General features: G+C 45.6%; 1 protein-coding gene across 1 annotated transcript in view; it reads right to left on the bottom strand.

Moving 5' to 3' along the window:
• The window catches only part of itpka (inositol-trisphosphate 3-kinase A), a 77,419-nt gene that overhangs the window by 16,119 nt on the left and 44,269 nt on the right, over positions 1 to 17,031 (bottom strand). The window contains exons 2-3 of the mRNA XM_068039610.1: positions 7,812 to 7,911; positions 5,323 to 5,536 (exon numbers count right to left, since the gene is read on the bottom strand). Coding sequence (XP_067895711.1) covers positions 5,323 to 5,536; positions 7,812 to 7,911 — 314 coding nt within the window. The remainder of the gene's footprint in view (positions 1 to 5,322; positions 5,537 to 7,811; positions 7,912 to 17,031) is intronic.

Genomic DNA, 17,031 nt, shown 5'->3' with positions numbered 1-17,031 from the left:
AGTTACAGCCAAGTCACAGGTTGAAGACCCAAAGCCAGGATTTTATGCTGGCAACGAGGGTCTCGACTTTCGGAAAATGCGACGCTGAGAATCCCGCATTGCCTCTTCTCTGGAAGGCCCGCTGAATCTAGTGCCAATCAGGCACTTAAGTGGACAGCAGTGTGCCTTCCACAGAATCAAGGACCCCGTCGCCAGAAGTCGCGCCCTTCAGAGGCCGGCAGCTCCTCCACTGAGTGGCAGCACTGCCCCCGCCCCCCCACCCCCATTCACGATGCAGGGTCCCTCTCTCACACTGCGCCTTTTAACGAGGGCCCCACCGAAGCTGGGAAGCAGCCCGCAAGGTTTTCCATACCGTGCTTCCTGTGCGGTGACAGGGCCACCAGCCTAATTGCGACTGCAGTGGGACGAGGCCCTTAATTGAGGTTAATTGCTCAGTTGAGGGCCTCAATTGGTGGCGGAGAGGCAATGCCATTCACAGGCCTTCCTGCCCCAGCCTAAATTTTGGCAGAGGTGGGATAGTGGCAGGAACCCCCTCCCGCAACTCCCGTCACTATCCCACCTGATTTTATGCTCTCCCCACCTCCAAACCCGCCACAGGGGAAAGCATAACATTCTCCCCCAAGGACTTGAGTGCATAATCCAGACTGACACTTCAGTGCAGTACTGAAGGAGTGTTGCACTGTCAGAGATACTGTCTTTCAGGCGAGATATTAAATTGAGGCCCTGTCTGCCCTTGCAAAAATGTAAATTTTAAATATGTAAACAATCCCATGGCACTATTTGAAAAAAATCATGGGGGGGGGGGTGGGGTGGGGGTTGGTGGCGGGTGGAGTTGAAGGGGGGTTGTCCCAGTGCCCTGGTCAATATTTATCTCTTGACTAAAATCACTAGTCTAGTTATTTGTTTAATTGCTGTTGTTATGCCCAAATTGACTGCTATGAATCTTACATTACAACAATTCAGATGGTGAGGACACTGAAGAGAAATCACTGCTTTTGTTTGAAATAGTGGCCAGAGAATCTTTTATGTCCACCTGAGATGGCTGATGGGGCCTGGGTTTAACGCCTCAGACGAAAGATAGCATCTCCAACAGTGCATCACTCTCTCAGCACTGCTCTGGAGTGTTAGCCTGGATTATGGGCTCATGTCTCTGGACTGGGTGTATGAATCCACAAGCACTGATTCAGAGGCAAGAGCCACTGAGCCACTCTGTAAGGTGTAATGAGTTTTTTATGTTGTCTGATGCAACATAAATGAGATGCATGGAGTCCAGTTAGCTGAAGATCTCAAATAGGTTTATTACAGCTAAACTATTATGTATAGTACAGAGCTAACTACAGAACCTTGCTCTGGGTGTTACAGTTGCAGAGTGACTCCAGCTTTGAGTCATAGGACTACATCCTGGCACTTCGCTCATTAGCATACTAAGATCTTAAAGCGACATCCCTCTTAAAGGCAATCATACAACATAAGGGCCGAAAGGTGAGGCAGAGGTCCAGGCGAACTGGTTTTCATGCATTCTCCTGCTGAAGGCGCAGTGCTGATTAGGCTTTGCTGAATCTGACACGATGAATGGACTGTGGACACTTCTGTTTCCACATGTTCCATGAAAGGAGGTAGAGAGCAAACAGGGAACTATAGGGCCAGTTAGCCTAACATCTGCCGTTGGGAAGACGCTGGAAACTATTATTAAAGAAGTCTTAACATTGCACTTGGAAAAGCATAGTATGATTAGAACAAATCAGCATGGTTTTACTAAAGGGGGATCCTGTTGACAAATTTATTAGTGCTTTTTGAGGATGTAACTAGTAGGGTAGATAAAGGGGAACCAGTAGATGTAGTATACCTGGATTTTCAAAAGGCATTCAACAAGGTGCCACATAAAAGATTAACAGGCAAGATAAGGGCTCATGGTGTTGGGGATAATATATTAGCATGGATAGAGGATTGGTTAACAGACAGGAAGCAGAGAGAGAGCAAAAATGGGACATTTTCAAGTTGGCAGGCGGTGACTAGTGGAGTGCCGCAAGAATCAGTGCTGGGGCCTCAGCTATTTACACTCTATATTAATGACTTGGATAAAGAGACAGAGAGTAATGTATCTTGTAAGTAATATAAGTTTGCTGATGATACAAAGCTCGGTGTAAAGGTAAGTTGCGGGGAGGATGTAGAGAGGCTGCAAAGAGATATAGACAGGTTAAGTGAGTGGGCAACAAGATGGCAAATGGAGTATAATGTAGGGAAGTGTGAAGATGTTCACTTTGGTCGTAAAAATAGACAAGCAGAATATTTTTTAAAAGGTATGCAACTTGTGAGTGTTGATGTTCAGAGAGACTTGGGGGTACTCGTACAAGGAACGCACAAAGTTAACATGCGAGGTACAGCAGGCTATTAGGAAGGTTAATGGCATGTTGGCCTTTATTGCAAGGGGATTGGAGTACAGGAATAAAGAAGTCTTACCAAAATTGTACAGGGCTTTGGTGAGATCACACCTGGAATACTGTGTGCAGTTTAGGTCTCCAAATTTAAGAAAGGATATGTTTGCACTGGAGGCAGTGCAGTGAAGATTTAGTAAATTGGTCCCTGGGATGAGGGGGTTGTCCTATGATGAGAGGCTGAGTAAATTGGGCCTATATTCTCCGGAGTTTAGAAGAATGAGAGGCGATCTAATTGAGACATACAAGAATCTGAAAGGGCTTGATAGGGTAGAAGCTGAGAGATTGTTACCACTGGTCAGGGAATCTAGAACATGGGGACTGTCTCAGGAATAGGGGTCAATCATTCAGGACTGAGATGAGGAGAAATTACTTCACTCAAAGGGTTGTGAATCTTTGGAATTCTCTACCCCAGAGGGTTGTGGATGCTCCATCATTGAATGCATTTAAGGCTGGGATAGACAGAATTTTGGTTTCACAGGGAATCAAGGGATATGGGGAGCGGGCAGTAAAGTGGAATTGAAGCCCAAGATCAGCCATGATCGTATTGAATGGTGGAGCAGTCTCGATGGGCCATGTGGTCTACTTCTGCTCCTATTTCTTGTGTTCTTGTATGTTCCACACGGATCACCATGTTTATGGAGGTGCTCCAGATACTGGCCACGAAGATATGTTCTAGTACTGTGCCTTGTTGTACAGTAGTTACAGCATAAAATGTGAAAACTCAAAATTAACTCAGACATAACAGGGAGGTCGATGGGATCGCTAGAAGCAAACAAGCTTGATAAGATTTTTGTGGTTTTCAAGCAGTGGAGACCTAGAGGGGAAACACAGATCCGGTGCCGATAAAGATCTACAGAGCTGTCAGCTATACTCTTCTTATCTCTACTTGTGAGCTAGCATTCTACAAACCAACCAATCAGAGAAACAACCTGGAAGCTGCAGTAAAAAAACAGAAGTGCTGGTTGTCTGTGGTTCTATGTTGGGAGTTGTCATAGCTTCAAGAAACTAAACCAGTACGACTGCTGCTTCAGGCTTGTTAGAGTGAAGTGCGATGACTTGTAAATACTCCAATCAGCTTCTAAACATTGCAAACTCAAGTGGCTTGGGGACTCTCAGTAAATGGAAAGCTCACTGAGTTGGATTGAATTGAGTGTTTTGTATCATTTGCACAGCAGCAGGTCACTTTGACAAATCATATTCCACTTTGCCCATGTACCATTTCCAGCCCAGCTGGTCACTATACGAATCCCAGTCCAGTTAGCCACAATACTGGTCCCAGTCCAGTTGGTCACTGGTCTACCCTAGTTCAGTGCCTCACTGGGCTGGGCCCTGTTCAACAACAACAACTTGCATTTCAATAGCAATTTTAGGGCTGGATTTCGTTCTCCCCCAGGAGTCAGGTTCTGTGGCAGGGGAGCCTGAAAGTGTCTCCAGGAGAGGACCGCCACGCACCCCGATGCCAGGAGGGCCAGCCCGATAGTGCCGGCGTCGGTGAGGCTTCATGGCGGCTCCCCCCCACCACCGCTTGGCGACGGAACCTCAATTTGAATATCTAAATAAATAAAAAGAATGAATTACTGAAACTCACATCGCTGCCTGATGTCCTGCTGCAATCTTCAGCCCAGTGGCCGGCACTCCTGCGCCTTTGGATCCCCATCTGGGTAAAGGAAGCACCACACTGGTGGGGAGGGGGGATTAGGTAAGTTTATCAGTGTGGAGGGGGGGGGGGGTCAAATTAACATCATCGGTATAGGGGATGGTGGGAAGGTTTGAAGATGAAAATTTGGGGCGGTGGAGGGGGAAGAAGTCAGATTGTAAAGGGAAGTGTTTTGTGGGGGAAAAGGGAAAATAATTAATTTAATTGTTATAGGGGGTGGGAGAGGGGCAAAAAATGTATTTATTTTTATTCACTTCACCTCTAAATATTTAAATTTCCCGGTAGGGCTGACAGCCCTTTAAAAATGGCGTCAAATTAGCAGGGGGCACAAAAAATTTGGCCCTTAATGTAGTAGAATATCGCAAGACACTTGACAGGAGTGCCAATCAAACAAAAATTGACACCAGGCCACGTAAGGAGATTGTTAGGACATGTGACCAAAAACTTGGTAAAAGAGTGAAAGGTTCGATGGAACGTCCTAATGGCGGAAAGAGAGGTAGAGTTGGGGTGCTTTAGGGAGGGAATTCCAGAGCTTAGGGCCTTGGCAGCTGAAGTCAAGGCTGCCAATGGTGCAGCAATTAAAATCAGGGATGTTCAAGAGGCCAAACTTGGAGGACTGCAACTATCTTGTGGAGTTGGAGGAGGATACAAAGATTGGGAGGTACAAAGCCATGGAGGGACTTGAAAACAATGTAGGTCAGCGAGCATGGGGTGAACAGGGAACCTGACTTGGTACGTGTTAGAATATGGGCAGCAGAGTTTTGGACAAGCTCAAGGGTGCAAGGTGGGAGGCCAGCCAGGAAAGCATGGAATAGTTAATTTTCAATAGCCAGTTCAGATGGTCTCAACTCCCAGCACAATGGATCATCATGATGTGTGTCAAGAATAAAAGGGGAACATGCATACACGTTCACTGTTGCCCTTGTGAGGAAACAGAGAGCATCCTGCACTATGAACCTTGGCCTTTCACCTAAGTTTGTTGGTAAATAAAAACCCTGGTGCTTGGTTTAATAAAGAAGTCAGGTGTAGTCCTATATCTAAATCAGCAAATTGGCTGACACATTTCCTACTTTACAACAGTGACTACACTTCTAAAGCACCTCTCTGGCTGTAAAGAGCTATGAAAGATGTTATATAAATGCAAGTCTTTATTTTCCTTCATGGGAGGATGGTCAATCCGAGTTCATCAGAAATGCCTATGCTGAGTACACAAAAATTGTCACCTACCTTATTCCCATCTTGCAGTCCATGACACACGGGCTGTCAAACTCGGCCAACAAGTCATCCAGCTGCACGTACTGCTCTCCTTCTATATCAGTAATGCCATGGTAATGGGGTACGAAGGGAGCTAGCAAATCCATTTTTAGTTGCTCAAAGCACAGCTTCTCATTCTCACAGTACTTCTTCAGGATCCTCCCACCATCCCCTGCCTTGAAACTACCTAAGTGACAAACAGAACGAGACACCTTTTGAGTGTGCGTGTGCATTAGTGGCAATGTCCTGTAACATGCTCTGGTGTCAACGAGGATTCGTCAAGTGTGCAAGAACTCTCCATGCTTACTTGTGATCCTCTCAAAGATCAATATCAGAACCTTCTTGATTGTCTAAAGCTGATGTTCGTCCAAATTGATCATTGACCTTACCTCTGCTTTCATTCATCACAATTCATCCACATTGGAGCAGTTTGCTCTGTAATTCACCAGAATGATACCAGGGCAGAAAGGGTTAAATTCTGAGGACAGATTGCGCAGATTCCCTTGAATACAGAACATTAAAGGGTGATCTAATTGAGGTGTTTACAATGATTAAAGGATTTGAAAGGGTAAGTGGAGAGAAACTATTTTAAAAACAAAAGTGTTGAGAGAAAATTACTTTTTTTAATGCCCCTGTGATTTTTCTTCCCAGTTGTTCCCAGCAGTGTCCTGGAGATTAACCTTCAATTCCTGGAGACTCCAGGACAATCCTGAAGGGTTGCCAACCTTATTTACAGAGTCAACAATGTGGGTTTTATAGTCCTGGTGATTCCTTAAACCACTAGCAGCAGGTAAGTGAAGAACCTCCCTGGGCCCCTCATTGTGTCTTTGCCTTGACATTCCAGCTTGGGTGCTGCTTTGTGGCTCCATTGGTGAACGTGGACATTGGCAGTGCTGTGCCCACACTGCCGGGGGGAGGGAGGATGCGGGGAAGCCCCAATAGCAGGTGACACACTCAGTGAGGTTGTCAACCTGGAGGCCCTGCTGATGTTAACGGCAGGGCCTCACTAAAATAAATATTTTCTGAGTCTTGCCTGACACCTGGCCATTTTGACTGCCCAGTGGACATGAGTGGGCATCTGTTGGCAGAAGGCCACAGCCAGAACCCATGAGGACTGTCCCCTGCCATCAGTGGAGGGGGAAGGGTTCTGGGCATGATTGAGAGGGAGGGCAGAATTGGAAGGGTGGGAAAGCTCTGGACAGGATCGGGAGTGGGAGGGGAAGCTTTGGAAGGATTGGGAGACAGGGAGGAAGAACTATACAGGATTGGGAGGCAGGGGGGAAGCTCTGGACAGGATCGGGAGATGGGGGTGGAGATCTCTGGGCAGGATCAGGAGGAATGTGTAGCTCTATTAAAGCCCAGTAAGCATTCCAGCCCAATGTGATCAGTGGGAGTAAGTGCTGGCCTTATTTTAATAACCTGGTGCAAGGCTAATAAATTCAGGGCCACTGTCTTGCTACATTGACTGCAAGCTAAAGTGAGGGGGGGGATGTGTGGGTGGTGGGGGGTTGAGTTGAGCTTTATTTTAAGAGACTGACCTCAGTTGATGATGTTGATTGTGGGGACAGTTTGTCCTTCACATTGATCAAGATAACCGCCCACAGACACCGGAGAACACTGTAAACAGGAAGTGAGAACCCTGACCAGAGTATCCGAGACTCATACTGGGATCCACTACCACAGCTGCCCATAGTACCATGAGATGGGAAACTGACATCCACACAACCATTAATTCACACCAAGACAAACTGAAAATTTAGTGTGAATATTTTTACTCACCAATACAATTTCAGGAATGTTTCTGGGCGCAGTATATTATTTTTGAAATCTCTTTGCTCTGGCTGTTAACACCAATCCAATTTATCTTTGCAAGACTTGCCACAGAAATAAGCCAATTACTGGGGCTCAGCCAGTTGCACTCTTGCCTCTAAGTCAGAAGGTTGTGGATTCAAGTCCCACTCCAGAGACTTGAGCACATTATCCAGGCTGACATTTCTGTGCAATGCTGAGGGAGTGTGGCACTGTCAGAGGTGCTGTCTTTCGTGTGAGGTGTTAAACTGAGGCCTCGTCTGCCAGTGGATGTAAAAGATGCCATGTCACTATTCTGCAGAAGAGCAGGGGAATTCTCCCCAGTATCCTGGCCAATGCTTATCCTTCAACCAAGTTCATTAAAACAGATCATATGATTATTATCACGTTGCTAAATGTGGGACCTTGCTGTGTGCAAATTGGCTGCTGCGTTTTCCTCCATTACAACACTTCAAAGGTATTTCATTGGCTATGAAGCACCTTGGGACTTCCTGAGGTGGTGAAAGGAACTTTATAAATGCAAGTTCATTCTTTGCTTACAATAAAAAAGTTCTTTCTTTAATTACAATAGCAAGTTAGAAGAAAGCAACAAGAAAAATGTCATTCTCAAATGAATTCTACTTCTGGATTAAAGTGGGTCAGAAGTCAGTTACCTGGATGTCCAGCCAGTTGAATCCATGAATATCGCTTCTTGAAGGAGACCATGAAAGGTGAGCAGTGCACCATCGTTTTAGCCTTTCTCCAGGGTTTATTCTGTCAAAACAGGATGAGAGAAATTAAGGCCTCTCCTCTGTCGGAGTTCTTGGCATCTCTAGACTAAAGCCTCATTCACGTAGCAAGAGCATCCATGTTGGATTGTATGCAGGATATGTGAAAGAGTGGAACGAGATAAAGGAGCAGAAACAGTGGGATGTGACAGACAGACAACAGATGACATTCAGTCTCCAACTCTCAATGCTCTTCCATTCATCACAATAGAAAATTTAAATGTAAACAGAAGGTTCACTAGGTTGATTCCAGAGAGGAAGGATTTTCCTCATGAGGTAAGGTTGAGCATATCGGGCCTATACTCATTGGAGTTTAGAAGAATGAGAGCTGATTTAGTTGAAACATATAAGATACTGAGGGGGCTTGACAAGGTAGATGCTGAGAGGATGCTTCTCCTCACGGGGAATCTAGAACTAGGGAGCACAGTTTCAGAATAAGGGGTCTCCCATTTAAGACGGATATGAAGAGGAATTTCTTCTTTCAGAGGGTCGTGAATCTTTGGAATGCTCTACCCCAGAAAGCAGTGGAGGCTGGGTCATTGAATATATTTAAGACTGAGCTAGGTGGATTCTTGAACTATAGGGGAGTCAAGGGTTATGGGGAACAGGCAGGAAAGTGGAGTTGAGGCCAAGACCAGATTAGCCATCATCTTACTGAATGGCAGAGCAGGCTCGAGGGGCCTTATGGCCTAATCCTATTTCTAATGCTTTTATGCTGCTAACGTGCAAAAATAGCTCTTTCACCTTTCTCTTCAGACAAGATGTAGATGTAGTAAGCAATCTGATTGTTTGAGACAGTAATCATTAACTCATGGTCAATATCTGCCCATCAGATTTCAATTATGAGGTCAAGTACAGGAAGGATGATGGATAAAATCTCCTTTCCATTGTTTCCAACAACGTATCAGAACTCCAATCTCAGCATATTGTATTTCACCAGAGATATTTTAGCATTTTTTTTAATGAGACGGTATAGTGCCATTTAGTTTGCAGTTTTAGATTGAGATTGCACAAACTCGCTTCCCTTACATTGAGGAAGGGGGAGATTTTCATCCCATTAGCTTGGGCAGGATTTAAACACCAGAAGTCCTATAGTTATAACGGGTTTCAAGTCTGTTTTTTACTGTCAATGAGTAGAAAGTTTTAGAATGGATTGCTAAATAGAATACAAAATGGGTGGAAGTTATGTTACAGCAATATAAAGCTATGGTTAGACTCCAGTTAGAGCACTGTCCAGTTCTGGGTACCACACATCTGGAAAAAATTGTTTTTCCATATCTATCCTACTGAATCCCTTCAGCATTTTAAACACCTCGATCCGATCTCTCCTCATCCTCTGTTGAGAAAGCTTCTGTAGTCTCTGTCCCAACATTAAGGCCATCCTTGATATATATAAAAAATAATTTTCATCAACTGGTTATAGTAGTTTCTACAAAGGATAGGTTCCTGAAATATTGCTGTGGGATATTAGGGGAAAATTACTTCATGCTTTAGTCTGAAATTCCACTCCCCACTATTTTAAAATCAACCTGTAAAAATCCCAGACAGGTAGTTCAAAATTAATACCTTTCGTCTTTGTGTGCAAGTGTCCCTAGCTGTAACTTTTAGGGGCTACAATTTATAAAATTACTGAACAGTTGGGCCTTTAAGGGTTAACACCACTGCAGTCTAGCCTTTAGTCTAGAAATTCATAGTGATTCCCAAATTAAAACAGAACATAGCACATTTAAATACAGCTGCATTAGTGGTTTAGCAAAGTTAGCAAGACGTTCAGGTGGTAGGTACAATACATGCTCATTTTGTGCCTGGACCTCCGATGCCACCTGAGGCTCGAGCTGTCAGTTTGTTTTTCTGCTACAACTTCCTCCAGACATTTTAAATGCAAATGCTGTGGTAGCTCAGTTGCTGAGCTCCACAAATGTCACTCCATTCAAAACAGGAACTCGCTGTACGATTGTTTCAGAACTAAACAGAAAAGGTCATGTGTGCTTTCGTTGTATGATAGCTGCCTGATTTGCTATGCATGTGCCTCCAACAGCACGTGTAGGCCTCTGTTTGACTGGCCTCTAATTTAATGGGGAATTGTAGAGGAAACAACAATAGAGGCATTTTTGTCACATTATACTGAAGAAGCTATTTGCAGCCTAGCAGTACATAATGATAATGGTGGCATGCAATCAGTTGCAAAATGAACAATCCATGTCCATCTGAATCTACAGGAAGGAACTCCTCCATACGGTTACACAACAAATAATCCTTACCATGCTGAATAAGCAATCTATAGATTTTTGTTTAGAGATACAGCACTGAAACAGGCCCTTCGGCCCACCGAGTCTGTGCCGACCATCAACCACCCATTTATACTAATCCTACACTAATCCCATATTCCTACCACATTCCCACCTGTCCCTATATTTCCCTACCACCTACCTATACTAGGGGCAATTTATAATGGCCAATTTACCAACCAACCTGCAAGTCATTTGGCTTGTGGGAGGAAACCGGAGCACCCGGAGAAAACCCATGCAGACACAGGGAGAACTTGCAAACTCCACACAGGCAGTACCCAGAATTGAACCCGGGTCGCTGGAGCTGTGAGGCTGCGGTGCCGCCCACTATAGAGTTATGTCTCAAAGCGCCATGGTGGAATCTGGGCTCATGTTCTCTGGAATATTAGTGCAGGCAGTGCCCTGTGTAGAATTGAATACAGACCAAGAAGAAACCAGGCTCGAACTCTGGTACATTCTGTGCCAGGTGGGGCAGAATTGGAGGTGCTGCAATTTGCCTTACTGAGTCAGGGCAAGAGAAAATTAGTCAGAGCAAGAGAAAATTAGTCAGAGCTCTTGCTCCTGATCTCTATTCAGTGACCACTGATTGAAAAGAGCAGCTGTGTGGAATGGTTAGACAGAGTTGACATCAACCATGATGCCCTCTACAGTTGAACAGCTGGCCAATGCTCACCATCTAGCCTCACATCATTTGGACAAGGTACCTGAAGCTATTGACTTCACCTCGAACATTCCACCCCAGCATGAGTCGGAAAAGAAAGAGAGAAAACAACAGAAAAGTTACTTTACTTGTAAAGTGGCAGATCCCTTTCCCCTCTCATATATATTTACCACTCACCTCGCTCCCTGCCTGTGCGCAGCCGCTGGACCCAGCGTGAGGTCACAGTTTCCAGCATGACATTGCTGTGATTCTTGTGGGAACTTTTTTTAAAGTTCCACGTACAGCAGCTCCTCCCTTTCTTTTCATTATCTGTGAGCCAACCTGCCCTGCGCAGCTTCAAGCACAAAACAGGTGCAGCAACGCACAAGTGCATATTTCACTCAATAGGTTTGTAAGCAAACACACGCACCTGCCATTGTGCTTTTTTTTAATTCATTGCTGGGATGTGGGTATCGTTGGCTAGGACAGCATTTATTGCCCATCCCTAATTGGCCTTAAGAAGGGGATGGCGAGCTGCCTTCTTGAACCGCTGCAGTCCATGGGATTTAAGGAGCATCTTAAAGAAGGAGACAGATGTAGGGAGGTGGAATGGCTTAATCAGAGAATTCCCTCTTCTCAGACTGAGAGGCCAGTGCCTAGTATTTAACAGAGTACTAACTGACAGCTTAGTACTCATTTGTGTGAATGGATGAGAACTTAAGTTCTGAGCACAGTATAGGAATCAAGAGTCTGGCACTCAACACGGTACATGTGTTGAAGACTTAATACTAAACAAAACACATTGATCACCAACCTGTTATACAAAATGATGGCCAAGAGTTTCCGCTTTGGGCACAATCACCGATCCAGGCATACATTGTGCTCAAAATTGGTATTGGTTTGCAAGGTGAATAGTTAGTGCCTGCGGTTAGCACCGCAGCCTCACAGCTCCAGGGACCCGGGTTCGATTCCGGGTACTGCCTGTGTGGAGTTTGCAAGTTCTCTCTGCGTGGGTTTTCTCTGGGTGCTCCGGTTTCCTCCCACAAGCCAAAAGACTTGCAGGTTGATAGGTAAATTGGCCATTCTAAATTGTCACTAGTATAGGTAGGTGGTAGGGAAATATAGGGACAGGTGGGGATGTTTGGTAGGAATATGGGATTAGTGTCAGATTAGTATAAATGGGTGGTTGATGTTCGGCACAGACTCGGTGGGCCGAAGGGCCTGTTTCAGTGCTGTATCTCTAATCTAATCTAATCTAATATTGCTCATGTTTCCACTCAAATTTATTTGCTTATCACCAAAAGTAAAGTCTAGCAGTGCCACTGGGCAGTGTTTTAGAACATAGTATTTTTAAAAATTTAAATTAAAAAATAGGCTTTTGTATATATAAGAATGTTTTTTAAACCAGCAGATAAGATCATGGGAATTCGATTTATGCTGGATGTAATTTGCGCTTGAAATTCCTCGATCTTTTGCACGGGTTTGGCCGATATTGAGCCAATTGTGCTCGTGGAAACTCAAGGCCAATATATTGCCTAGAACTCAACAACAAACATCAACTCAGAGTCTTACACCCAACTGAGTATGTCAATTGAAGGATTGATGCTCACCACCATACATAGATTGAAAGTCCATAGCTTGATATAGTACATCAGTGGTTGAAGCAAATAACAATGATGCAGTTAAGGGCAGTATAGATAAGTGCATGATGGAGAAAGGAATAGAAGGATATGCTGATGGGGTGAAATGAAATAGGACGGGAGGAGGCTCGAGTGCAACATAAACACCGACATAGACCAGTTGGGCCAAATGGCCTGTTACCGTGCTGTAAATTCTATGTAATCTTATGAAGTGAGATATTAAGAGCTGGATTTTGTGCTGGAGGCGGGGTTCCCAGCACTGGGTCAAAAAGGGGGAGGGGGGGGGAATCCCGCCACTGCCTTTTCATGGTTCCCCCCACACTGCTGAAGCAATCCTCCAGTCTTTTTAAATCAAAGTTTCAGGAGGCGGGATCTCCGTCCCTTTAAAAACAGGGATCCCGCTTCCATGAGCTGCCTGCCAATCAGAGGACCGGCAGCTCAGCAGTATTGGCAGCGCCACCAAAAGCGGTGGGCACTGTTGGTGCTGCGTGGGCCTCAGACCCAGGCCCAGCGTTGGAACCCCGGACAAGAGGTAGGTGAGTCGGGGTCACCAGGACCAGTCCAGAAGGCCCAGGCTCGGGGGCGGTCTTGCAGTCCAGGAGGAGGAGGGTCCGAGAGGGTGATTTGGTTCCCAGTAGGGGTCTTCCTTGGGCCACAAATTGCCCACAGATGAGGGAAAGCCAGGGAGGGCACCTCGTGCTGCAAGGTAAGATCCAAGTGGTGGTGGGTAAAGTCCCTTAATCAGCTGTTAATAGGCCACTTATGGGCCTCAACTGCCCTCCGAGCAGGAAGGCTGTTGTCAGCCTATCCCGCCCCAGGAAGATTGCTTGGCAACGGGAAGGCAGCAAGCCCTCCACCCAGCCGACCCCCTGCAACCTGTCGCAATACTCCGTGCCCCTCTGCCTCTGATCCTGCCTCATGAAGCCACAAAATCCTGCCCTAAAACTCTACAGTGTATATGATCTGATGATCTACTACTCAACAGCATTCCTGTAATTAATTCTGCACTCAACTGTATAGCTAGATTGTGAACACCCAAACATGCAGATCAACTGGGAATCAACTGCCTAAAATTGACGTGAGACTGTACAAGTAACTAAATCTCCAGTGTATTCATCCCACTGGACCAAGATCCAAATTCCAGACGTTATTGTATTCAGATACTGAACTTATTCGTTAACTCACCACAATGCTATTCCACAGATTCTGATCAGGATAGATCTTGCCCTACATTACAACACTATTCTTATCAAATCTCATGTTGCAACATGACTTGAAATATGCCTTTCTTTCCATTAACACCTATGGTGTAGGACTGATTCAGTTAGCAATCAGAACAAGCAAGGGCCAAGGGAAGTAGGGTGTGTCCAAACACATTATTGCAGGTTCTCATTGCTTGTTTGGTTCAGCAAAAAAGGGAGGTGAGTCTTCCAATGCAGCAAGAGGACCAAAAAAGGTAAAACTTGTATTTACACTATCTCAAAATGCTTTACAGCTAATTAAATATTTTTGAACTATTGTTGCAGCCATAGTCCCAAAGGAATCTCTCTCCATTAGAGAGAGATAGTTGGTAACATATAGCTTGAGGGGCACCACTCCTCAATCATAGGGCAAGACAAGGAGGCAGGCCTCCATGAACTACCACAGCTGGTACAGGGATTAAACCCATGTTGTTGGTGTTTTTCTGTATTACCATCTCGCCAGCTGAGCTAACCAGCAGTGGTCACTGTTGTAATGTGGGAAACATGGCAGTCAATTTGCACACAGGAAACTCCAATAAACAGTAATGTGATAATGACCAGCTAATCTGTTTTACTCATAGTAGTTGAAGGATAAATATTCATCAGGACATCAGGGAGAACCTCCTGGCTCTTCATAGAGAATCATAGGCTGGAATTTTACGTCCCCCCCAAACGAGTGGGCTGGTGGCGGTGGGGGGGGGGCTAGAATTGAGTGGGAGGCAGGGTGGGGGCCATTCTTGACCCCTTCCTGCCCCCGCTTCAATTTTATGGGGGGCGGCAGTGGCGAGAAACAGCACGCTCACCCCAGGCCAATCAAGGCCCTTAAGTGGCCAATTAACTGGCACTTACAGGCCTCCTCCCACTGCCGCTGGTATTTTATCCTTAGCCGGCGGACGTCTGAGGCCTCAAAATCCCTGCCTGGTGAAACCAGGTGGCCTTCTTGCGAGCTGGTGGGGGACCCTCCTGATAAGGCACCCTATGCGCCGTGGAGGGCCGCCCTCAAAGCCCCAACCGCCCCCAACACACAACACTCCCCCGCCCCCTTAACCGACCGCCCCTTTGCCTCCCCAGGGCCCAGCTGATTGTCGCCGGCAAAGCCCTAAAAACCTTAGTTCCGGGGCCATTCTTCCTCTTGCCTCCAATGGCTGGGTGTAGTCCCAGCAGTGGACACCGCTGCCAGTGACACTGCTTAAGAGCTGCCGGCCTGCAGATTGGCTGGCAGTTCCATTATGGGGGACTTCCTGCCTCAAGGAGGTGGAGGTCCTGCCCAAGGCCAATTAAAGGCCTGGGGAGCAAAAATTCCCAGCCTTGCTCCCCATGCCCGGCAGAGGTGGATTCACCATGAATTTTCGGCCGGTGGATGGAGCCTCCTGCCCAACAAAAAATTCCAGCCATAGAATCATAGGAAGTTACACACAAAAGGAGGCTATTTGGCCCATCAAGTCTGTGCCAGACAAAAACCAGCCATCCAGCCTAATCCAACTTTCCAGCTTTTGGTCCGTAGCACCGTAGCACACACAAACTCACTTAAAACAAATAGTTTAGTACAGATCTAAAAATAACACATGCAAGCTGAGCCGATGATCATATGACCCTGAGCTGAGCCTCTGACCCCATATCCTCTCCAGCACCGAGGCTGCCTATTTCCATCTCTGAACTATCAACCGTCTCCACTACATCGGCTCCTAGTTTGGCCGTGCCTCGATTTTAAAATACCCATGCAGATCCAGGCAGTCACCAGAACAAGAAGGCCCGTTTTCCCTCCCAAGTAAGTGCAAAAGATCCCATGGCACTATTCGAAGACGAGCAGGGGAGCCCTGGCCAATAATTCTCCCTCAAACTACATCACTAAAACCAGGTTATCTGTTCATTATCACTTGTTGCTGTTTGTGGGAGCTTGCTGTGTGCAAATTGTCTGCCACATTTCCTACATTACAACCGTGGCTACACTTCCAAAAGTACTTGTTTTGCTGTGAAGTGCTTTGGATGTCCTGAGATCATGAAGGGTGCTATATAAATGCAAGTCTTTTCCTTTCTTTCCTTCCTACCTTAATTCTTGCACTGCTTTTGTGTGCTGTGGGTTCTTTCCCGAACAAAGACCCTTATTCTGTGGCCAGGTCATTGACCTGATGCACAACTCCTTACCAGAAGAAGCAGCTGGATGCGATGGGGGAGTCGTCACACCGCCTCGGTCAGACATGGGGACCATGCTGTATGTCAACCCAGTATTGCAATATGTTTGGGTAACAAAAATGCCTGGGAAGCCCAGAACCAGTGGAGGCAGATCACCGAGCCTCTGGCCAAATGATGGAGTGTGGCACACCAAGCTCTTGTTTTATGGTTGGGGAAAGGGAATTGGATTTGATGAGTGGTTCACACTCCAAAATATATAAGTAAAGGAGAATTCCCACTTTCACACTATAATGGCCACACTGCTGAATGATATACACAATGTTATATACATTACTGTCTGGGCACCTCTGAATAATATGCACTGGGTTATATACTTTACAATTCAGGCCCCTCTGAATTATATATATAGTATTATATATATTACTCGCCAGGTCCTCTGAATGACATATACAATATTTTATACCTATTACTATCCAGGCCCCTCTGAATGATATACAGTGTTATATACATTACCATAAAGACCCCTCTGAATGATACATGTAGTGTTATATATATTACTATCCAGACTCCATTGAATGCGAACGTATGAATTAGGAGCAGAGTAGGCCAGTCAGACCTTCCAGTCTGCTCTGCCATTCAATAAGATCATGGCTGATCTGTTTGTGTCTCGAATTCCACACTCCCATCTACCGCCGATCACATTTGATTCTCTTGCCTAACAAGAATCTATCTACCTCCACCTTAAAAATATTCAATGACCCCGCCTCCACCACCTTCTGAGGCAGAGAGTTCCAAAGTCGCACAACCCTCTGAGAGAAAAAAAATTCTCCTCATCTCTGTCCTAAAAGGGTGAGCCTTAATTTTAAAACAGTGCCCCCTAGTTCTGGACTCACGCACAAGAGGAAACATCCTTTCCACATCCACTTTTTCAAGACTGTTCAGGATCTTATATACTTCAATCAAGTCTCCCCTCACTCTTCTGAACTCCGGTGAAAACAAGCTCAGTCTGTCCAACTTTTCCTCATAAAACAACCCACTTATTCCAGGTATCAATCTAATAAACCTCCTCTGAACCACCTCCAAAGCATTTACATCCTTCCTTAAATAAGGAGACCAAAACTCTATACTCTGTTATATACATTATGATCCAGGCCCCTCAGAATT

Source organism: Heterodontus francisci, chromosome 9 (assembly GCF_036365525.1).
Source record: "Heterodontus francisci isolate sHetFra1 chromosome 9, sHetFra1.hap1, whole genome shotgun sequence".
In the NCBI taxonomy this organism is placed as follows: Eukaryota; Metazoa; Chordata; class Chondrichthyes; order Heterodontiformes; family Heterodontidae; genus Heterodontus; species Heterodontus francisci.
This window is presented reverse-complemented; position numbering and strand designations above follow the sequence as displayed.